The sequence below is a fragment of the Condylura cristata genome, unplaced genomic scaffold, assembly GCF_000260355.1.
Source record: "Condylura cristata isolate star-nosed mole 26May11 unplaced genomic scaffold, ConCri1.0 scaffold00008, whole genome shotgun sequence".
Lineage (NCBI taxonomy): Eukaryota > Metazoa > Chordata > Mammalia > Eulipotyphla > Talpidae > Condylura > Condylura cristata.
In genome coordinates, this window is record NW_004567109.1 from 30,683,381 (window position 1) to 30,692,825 (window position 9,445).

The 9,445-nt window shown below is 37.6% G+C and overlaps 1 protein-coding gene across 1 annotated transcript in view; it reads right to left on the bottom strand.

Moving 5' to 3' along the window:
- Window positions 1-9,445, bottom strand: part of USP24 (ubiquitin specific peptidase 24) — a 95,361-nt gene that overhangs the window by 31,509 nt on the left and 54,407 nt on the right. Inside the window, exons 38-42 of the mRNA XM_012722127.1 lie at window positions 8,609-8,670; window positions 6,492-6,683; window positions 5,433-5,550; window positions 1,972-2,116; window positions 324-443 (exon numbers count right to left, since the gene is read on the bottom strand). Of these exons, the coding sequence (XP_012577581.1) occupies window positions 324-443; window positions 1,972-2,116; window positions 5,433-5,550; window positions 6,492-6,683; window positions 8,609-8,670 (637 nt within the window). The remainder of the gene's footprint in view (window positions 1-323; window positions 444-1,971; window positions 2,117-5,432; window positions 5,551-6,491; window positions 6,684-8,608; window positions 8,671-9,445) is intronic.

A 9,445-nucleotide genomic window follows, 5' to 3' on the forward strand; every position in this document is an offset into this window, starting at 1 on the left:
TATTAAAGTGTTGTTGATACAGTTTAAGTATTTCTTAAATTCTGAAAAATTTTTACAGATTTTTATAATAGAATTTGAAAATGATATAGGAGTTCAACAATCATGTTAGGTCCAGTCCATCTGTCCCAAGGCAGTACACTCCATAGCCAATTTCTAACAACCTGTGACTGTGAACATGTCTATCGAGACTTCAGGAGCTACTAAAGAATACCTAATTATGTCTAGTTATGGTGAACTCTGAAATGCAACATAAGCATATGAGATAATTTTTAGGTGATGTACATATCATTCATCAGACTAAATAGGATAAAGGAAGGGATCACCTCAGGGAGACCAGGCTGCATATACAACTGCTGGAAGACGGCATTCATGTAACACGTGGCACCACCATTCCGCAGGCCCACAAACCCTGAGCTGGACCTGCTGTCCACGGGGGGGAGGTACTAGGAGGGAGGGATGCAGCAACATAAAGAATATGTTAGTACCTCTGCCATCAGCATGTTCTCTTACAGATGTTTGAACTATCTCAAGAGAAAGAGAGATCCTCACAGGTCATCCAGCATTATGAGTGATGCTAGCAAATCCTATATTCATGAAGTAACCTTGTAGGCGCTAAGAGAACTATAAATATTACTAGGTCAGTGCCCTTTTTTAGTTGATAAAGTAGCTAGCAAATAGTGTATACTTGTTTATCCATTTTGTAATCATGTATTTACTAACTTGATTATCATTCAACAAATACTATAACTATGTGGCAGTGCTATGCCATGGACACAAAAGCAGAAAGGTCCTTGGTCCCCAATCTCAAGGAGTTTGATAATCTAGGGTAGGGTAGACAGATTTCTAAAGACTTTTCTCACCCAAGTGAAAACAAGTAGTAATAATAGGTAATACTGATCTTACATAAAATGTAAAAGCATTAATCAAATAAATACATGACTATGTATTTACAACTGAGGTAGTATTTGGAAAGTAGATAAATGAATTAAACAAACTTTTATCGTTTCGTAAAGAATCCTGACCAGCTCTGAAGTTCAAAAAGACTCATTCTCTTTCTGGTAAAAACATCCAGGAAAGGTACCTTAGGTAAAGTTTAACACAGCACTTGTCCAAGCAGAAAAGAATACTGCAGTGACACACCCCAAAATGGTGTTGCCCTAGGAATTGTTTCTGCTGCCAAGATCAGAATCACATTATCTGCATACATAAGTACTGGCATCCATGTGGTTATTAACCCAAAGCACAAAAACCTGTCAGTGTTGTGGATTACAAGGAAATGGGAAATATTACATACTTTTCATGAACCTCAGGCACACACTTAAGAATGGGATATAATCTAACACTTGGATTTATTTGTAGTGTGAAGCATAGATAAGAGTTATAAAAAAAAGCAAGAATGGCTCATAGTGCTGAAAAAACAATTACATAAAACAATTATTTTCTTAATTATGCTAGTATAATCCCAGACTTAAGAAAAAAATTAATTTTAATCTTTTTTCTTTTATTGGGGAAACACTGGTCTACAACACTACAGTAAATTCAACTCTTAATTGAGTTCCAAAAGCCTAACATTTTTCTTAGCTCAGAGTACACGCAATAAACCTTTGCTAAACTGAGTATGGGCTGTCCTGTAACAGAGCCAATGCTTGTTTGAGTTTGCAGCTCTAGTGCCTGGCATTGTACCAAGCAGTTATTTAAAAAAAAAAAAAAAAGACTGAAAATGATCTTTTTACTAAGAGCAATTATCAGCTGACTTGAAAATGTGTCTTCTTAAGGAGTTAAAGAGTGCCATTTAGTAATGTGTTACTATAGTACACTATAAACTATAACTGATTGGAATATGTTAACATAATAAGCAAAAAAAAAAAACCTTTCTTTAATTAGGATAATATATACTTTAGTTTAAAAATTTTATGCTTAAAATTTAAGCATTCTAAAAAATATAAGTGCATTAAAGTCTAGAACACTTACATCAAACTCCTTGGTAAGGGCAGGGTCAGGTTGATGATGCATAGAAAGGAGTTCTTTTGTAATGATTTGAAGATTTGAAGGTGAACTATCAGCCAACATTACAAGGACTTCATAGGCTGCCAATCTGCTATTTACCGTACTACATCTAAAACAAAAGACACAAGTTAATTTTAACAGTGAGCAACCTGAAATTGTTAACTAAAGCAACATTTAAAATGATAATATAAGGCTGTAATTACTCAAACAGGTTAAGTTAGTTCTGATGGCAGAACTTTAGTAATGTATTATTTAATAAAGAAACAGATTTTTTTTTAGGTTGTTTTTTTTTAATAACAGTTTATTTTTACGTCATTTTGTACTTTTTTTTTTTCCATCTCAATTGTAATCCCCACGGGTTTCCCCATCACCAAGTCACCCGTGTGCCATCACCATAATCCTGTGCACTTCCCTCCCTACCCCCCGTTTTTGATCCCATTCCCCACTCCACCCCCACAAAATGTCTCTGGTATATGGTTGTTCATTATTCTTGTTATTTTCTCGCCTGGTCCATTATACTCCTGCTATGAGTGAAACCATCTGGTATTTTTCTTTCTCTTTCTGGCTTATCTCACTAAGCATGATCTTTTCCAGCTCCATCCAAGTTGCTGCAAAAGACATGTGTTTCTCTTTTTTGGTTGCTGAGTAATATTCCACTGTATATATGTACATCTTTTTAATCCAGTCATCTACTTTTGGGCATTTGGGCTGCTTCCATGTTTTTCCCATTGTAAATAAAGCAGCAATAAACACGGGGGTGCAGGTATCTTTTTCAATCAGTGTTTTTGTGTCTTTTGGGTAGATACCTAGGAGTGGGATTGCTGGGTCGTAGGGAAGCTCCATGTTTAGCAGTTTGAGGAACCTCCAAACAGTTTTCCATAGTGTTGTACTAGTTTGCATTCCCACCAGCAGTGCAGGAGAGTTAAAGGAACAGATTTTTAATACAGGAGGGATGAATATGATTTAGAACTTACTGCCTTCCTGGCCTGATAATAAATTGCACTTATGACTCCAGAGAACACTTATCTAAGGGACAGATCAACAAAAATGGAGGAAAAAAAGCAAAAACTTTATAAAAAATATAACATGAGAATACCTACCTTTCAATTAAAGTAGGTAGGATAAAAAGGTTTTTGTAGCTAACACCCTGAAATTCAAATGTCTGTATGGCAGAAAAAAGAAAGCTACACAAATGAGAATAGATGCTTGAAAACATTTTATCTATGCCTGCATATAAAGCATGCTTTAAGGACACAAATCAACTTTCCATTTTGCTGGGGGAAAAAAGGAGACAGAGAAGCAAATTTTGCCAAATCAATCTGTTAAAGAGGAGATCTAAACAAGCATTCTACAGGGAATCAAAGGTTTCCTACCCTGCTCACATGTAGTGGAAATCATGGCAGGGGCAGATCGTAATTTCCCATTATCCCATATGCCAGCACCACATTACCAAGGAGATCGTGAAGGAATAAGGATACACAGAAAAGAGAACATCAAACCTCTGAGTGAAAACTGAAGACCTGGATATAAGAGGTATATTCAAGAGGGCTCTCAGATCAGCACTGTGCCAGGCACTGAGGACAGAGGACATGGAGCTGGCACTGGGCTGCTAAGGGCAGGTAAAGAACAAGTAGGGAGGTACTGTACACACAGGCTACACATGAAGAAGTCCTTTGGCATTGTGATATGAGAATAGCATATTTACTTTTGAAAAGAGTTTCTGTATATTTTGAATCGTTCTGGTTTTGGGGTTTAAATGGGAGAAGGCAGGGAGTCACTTTGATATTATAGAAACACCATTCAGAATATGGGGGAAAAATGAAATATTTTCTTTTCTAGACAAGGCACCATACATAATTTAAAAATACAACTCCTTGTTGATGGAAATACAACTTTTTTTTAAAAAGATTTATTTATTTATGCATACAGAACTGGGGACAGGCCAGAGGTGCAGGGGTGGTGAGAGGATTCACCAGAGACAGAGTGAGAAGCACAACAGGCAGATCAACGAAGTATAATGCTGAGGGGAGCAGTGAGACAGGAGAGGTCTGCTGTGTCATGTGGATCACCTCTGCGGTGGGGACTGAACTTGCACTGAAGCAGCTGCGGCTAGCTTGAGCCATCAGGGAGGGCCCAATGGAGGTGTAACTTTTAACAAATAAAAAGGGATGGACTCACAAATAAAAATGTCAATGGAATTACTTAAGATTTCTTTTCTCTGTTCACAAAAATGGAAATACTCATGTCTTTCTGCTGGTTTAATAAGCTAGCACCAAATCTTCCAGAATAAGCTGGGGCAGGGGTGGGAATGGGACTCAGTCTGAGGGATACCACAAGGTTCTAATGAAGGTTTATTACCAAAAACAGATTTTGTTAGTAAGGAACTCCTACAGATATATTCACACATAAGATACCTCTTCAGATTTCATAAAATACTACTTACTAAGCCTTGACCATTTCAATAACCACTGAAACTGTATGGGAATGTTTTTCACTGGTTAAATACCAAGTCCTCAGTTTCTTCAGGATTACTCAATTAACTCTGGTTCTCATGAGAGAAGAACAATTAAGTTAAAACCAGAGCAAATAAGAGGGCAGCTCGTAGCTGTCTCCTATGTCCAAGAGCATAAACTACCATCGCCAAAGAAGGGTCAGTATTTCAAAGGGGTCTTTCAAATTTCCAACCATAAAGACTTAACCAAAATTTGATTCTGATATCACCACCATAATAAACCACTAGCAGCTTTGATTATTAAGACAGCACAGGTTCATGCACTCAAGCGCCTATCCTTTTCTCCTAGACCGCTCAACAATCATCACTTACTTTTACTTTGAAAATAATTCTTTTTTTTTTTAAAGATTTATTTATTGATTGATACAGAACTGGGGTACAGGCCAGAGATGCAGAGGGTGAGAGGATTCACCAGTGACAGAGTGGGGAGCAGAACAGGCAGATCAACAAAGTACACTGCTGAGGGGAACAGCGGGCTGGCCAGGAGAGGTCTGCCACGCCATGTGGTCACCTCCCAGGCAGGCGGGGATAGAACTCATGCTTTAGTGGCTTTAGCTTCTAGGTGCTGTGCTTTAACCCACTGCGCCACCAGGGAGGGCCCTGGACATAATTCTTGTCCACTCAGTTTGTCCTGCAACTCATTACTGCCAAGTTGGCCACACTATTATCTACTCTTCTACTTGGATGATGATAATAGCGCCAGCACACCTGGATTAGCACATACTGAACTAAGTGCGAGGCAGGCTTTATTATACTAAGTTTCTATACATGCATTTCTTTATACAGTAGAAAATATCTTGCAAGCTATACACCCCAAGATGGAAGACAAACTCCAAGTTAAAACAATCTTTTTGGACCAAAGTTTCGAATTAGAATTTTTACCAAAACTGAACACAACGTGCATTTTCCATACTTTGGATGAAAGTCCTGTTGACTGATGGCGGCACTGCCAGCTGGAGAATGACTATTTAAAATAATTCTAGAAGCTCGGAAAAGGAAGTCATCTAACAATGGTTTAATGAGTGATGAACCTGGAATAGAGCATAACATTCACGTTGAGGATGAACACATTTTAATTCAAAGATCCTGTCTTTCACTTTCACATGAGAGTAGCAGAGACACTCAAGCCACTCTATGGCAGGGTCTTCACTTTAACTTGATGCTTTTTTGTTTGAGCTCTTACAGTATGGCAAAGCTCTGTGTGGTCAGGGTAGGGTAGGGGGATGGATGGGAGAGTTGGGACAGGATACAAAGACAAGAGAGGGTACTTTCCTTTATAGGACTGTAACAGAACACAAGGAGTGAAACTTGCACTTTAGAAACACAAATGCCAAAAACACCAAACAGCAGAATGGCTTGAGTGAATAATTTTTACTCTGGAGTCCATATAAGGGTTTTTGAAACTTTTAAAAGGGATGTACCTTCTCACTCTGGTTAAGAATCACTCTTTTCTATGTATCCCCAGTTGCCAAGAAAATTTATAAAGTTAGTATGTATGCTAAGACTAACAATGTTATAATTTATTTTCTCACTGTAACTTGTAATGTTGACTATATTTTACAAATTATATTTGTATCCAGAAGAATCTTATGTACCCTGCCATCTTGGGGGAGGAGCTAAAGGCTGCCTCCCCAGATGGAAATTACCTTTAAAAGAAACATAATAGATTCTATTTTATAAAGTACATAACAAAACAGAAAAAGCTACTTTGAATTGTATATATTTTTAAGCCTGGCTATTAGTTATGTAATCTGTTTTTAACACTGCAAAATTCTCTATGTGGTTTAATTACAAATGGTGAGTGTATCTTAAATTTATTAGCCACTAAATTTCTAGATATTCTCCTATTGTCCTTAGAGTCAATTTTCTATGGAACATGACACCTATCTTATTTTCACAGCTACACATGAGCACATGGCAGTAACTAAAAACAGAGGGATTTTGCCACATGAGAAGATGAAGAAATAATTACCAAGCATTTCCTTTTCTGCCCCACAGAGTGAAAGGAGGGTCTTAATGAGTCGTAAGTGTCCTGCTAGTAAGATGTTGTCTGCTTCACTGGTTTCACATTCAGCAGTGCGATTAGGCTCAAAATTATCCAGCCAGGTAATCTCATCTTCAAGCATAGTAGCTGGGCTGATTCTTAACTGCTCCATTTCAGAAGCTAAGAGGAATAAAAGAGAAGGATTTACTTTCTCACAGTCAAAATTCTGATGAAAGTAAGCAAAGCCAGGCCTCTTACCTTGTACTTCATAGAGATAGATAGATAGCCAGATAGACAGACAAACAAACAAATAAATAGCTGGCAGAGCTGCTGCCCACGAAGACCACAGAGGCTCAGGCACGTGCATTCCTCCCCTTGGCCACTGCCCTCCCTCAGCTGTAGCAAACATGTGTTGCATGACTGCTCGGGGCAGACCACTGGTCTGTGTGCTGGGAACAGAACTGAAGGAGACAGTCTTTATCTGAAGAAGCTCTGGCTTGCTGGTGTCTAGGATGTCCCAAAGAAGAGCGGGTGAGCAAGAGGAGGACAGGCAGCATGAGTGTCACCCAAACCAAGGAGAGGGTGGTCTGTGAAGAGGAGCGAAGTCAAGCGCCTGGCAGCAGGAGTCCAGATTTTCAAAGCAGTGAGCCAAACTCTGAAGAAGTAACTTGTTTTTTTGGGCTAAGTATTTCACTTTGCCCTCCAAATGACAATTTACAGTAAGAACCCAGAATGGAAGCTGGGATTGGAAAGGAGTGACCACACGTAATTGTATTGCACTACAGCAACTAGCAGTCAAGGTGTAGCGTGCGTGAAAAGTACTTCAGGGTCAAAGCTGGACTGGCAACAACTGTGACTCCTATCTTTACCATTTATTCATTGTGTGTCTTTGTTTCCTTATTATGAAGGGGGCTAAGACAACACCAGCACTACTGGGTGCCAGGCAAGATGTGCTGAGGACACAACAGCAAAAAGAAAACATACCAACAATATTGTTTAAGACACTCCCAGCCTGCCCTGAATATCCCAGTGAGGGAACCTGGACCCCTCATTTAGCACTCAACAACACAGTGCAGGCCTGTCCGAATAACTGGCGTGTGCATTCTGAAGTTGTATATGGGTAGCCAACTCAAAGTCTCAGCCAAACAGCGAAACCGCACTGGAGAGCGCCCGCCGAGGTTTAGCAGTCACTGTGCCTTTATGTGCTCATTACATGAAGTCCTACGGGTGTAATTTCCTTTAAATCTAACTGCTGGGAAAAAGATTTGGTTTTTTTTTTTGTTTTTTTTTGAGAAAATGTTCTGTTTCTTCTTCTGGAGTATTAAGAAAATCAGCCAGATGCTCTTTCCTTTTTGCCTCTGTCCTCAGGAACCTCACTACCAAATTCTAATTATGTAGTTTTGCAGCCTGCACACACACAAGCCTTGTGTTTTGCATAAGCTTTAATGTTGATATGTTGGCCTGGATATTCTTTCCTGACCTGCATTTTTATAGATTCAGATTTGTATTTTATTTCCTGTAAGTTGAAACTGTTTAGCAAGTGGGGAATAAACTAACAAGCTCTTGATTTTAAAAACTAAAATTACATACAACATTCCACTATACATTTGTATTATTTAACAGTGAGTGCAGAAAATGTAAAGTAATTTATTTATTATTATTTCTTTAGTAGCAATATACCTCAATAGATTTCTTCTTGTTTCAATGATCAACCTTTAAAAATTGTCAGAATGGACTATATTAGAGGGGAAGACCTCTCCTAAAAACTTCATCAGTGCAATTAAAATACAAGCTTAACTGTTTTTATTTATTACCTTAAATTATTTTTGAATTTATTTTCTTACATTATTAATTTTTGAACAATTTTTAAATAAACAAATTTTTGCAATACATTAGTGGCAGGGTATATAAAAGGAGATGATCACTGACATCTGGCTTTATATGCTGTTTTCAAGAAAACAGACATTAAAATTCAATACAATAATTAGAATGTTACTTACCCTGGAGATACCTTAAGTCAGATTAGAAATGCTCGTTTGGTTTTCTCCTCTAACTCCTGTTCATTCCCTCCCCCAGACAAATCAAAATTAGACATATTTACTTACTTGTTAGGTCATCTAATAACTGGCACCTCAGATCAAAATACTCCATACACTGAGACAATAATCTAAAAAAGATAGTTTTAATTTATTAATGAAGTTGATATAAAAATATTAAGCATTTTTCTTGAAGAATGACTTCATAAAAACAATGAAGAGATTTTCCCAAAAATAAAATAATTTTTACATTAATTCAACTTCAATATTTTAGCAAGATACATACTAATGGTTGTGCTAATATAGACACAGTGCCAATAACACAGTAAAGACAGACATACTAAATCTACCACAGTTTGTAATGACATATACACTGACTGCATTCACAATGCATGGATTAGGTCAATTCATTCATTTCACTAAAACCCAATGCCTACCAAGAATCTTCTGTGTGCTTCCAAAGGTTTTAGAGGAATAGTAAACAAAGAACAAAGGAGACAGAAAAAAAATCTATACACATGTCAACTGCAATAAGAAGAAAATGGTGGAATAAGAGGAAGAAGAAATGGAAATTCTTTTCTCTAGAGAAACTCCTTTCTCTAGGATGATCACTGAAGCTTTTCCTGCAGGTGAGAGCACAAGTTTTTAGAATCAGACAGACCTTGGTTTTAGTCCTGGTTCCACTACTTACAATGGGGTGTCAAATCCTGTATGCATACGTCTAAAAGGGATTAATATCTAAAATATATAAAGAACTTCTACAACCTAAGAACAAAAACAATCTAAATTAAAAATGAAAAAGGACAGAAGAATAAAAACCACATAATCATTTCGATAGATGCGGAGAAGGCTTTCGACAAAGTTCAACACCCATTTATGTTTAAGGCCCTTGAAGTCCTCGGAATA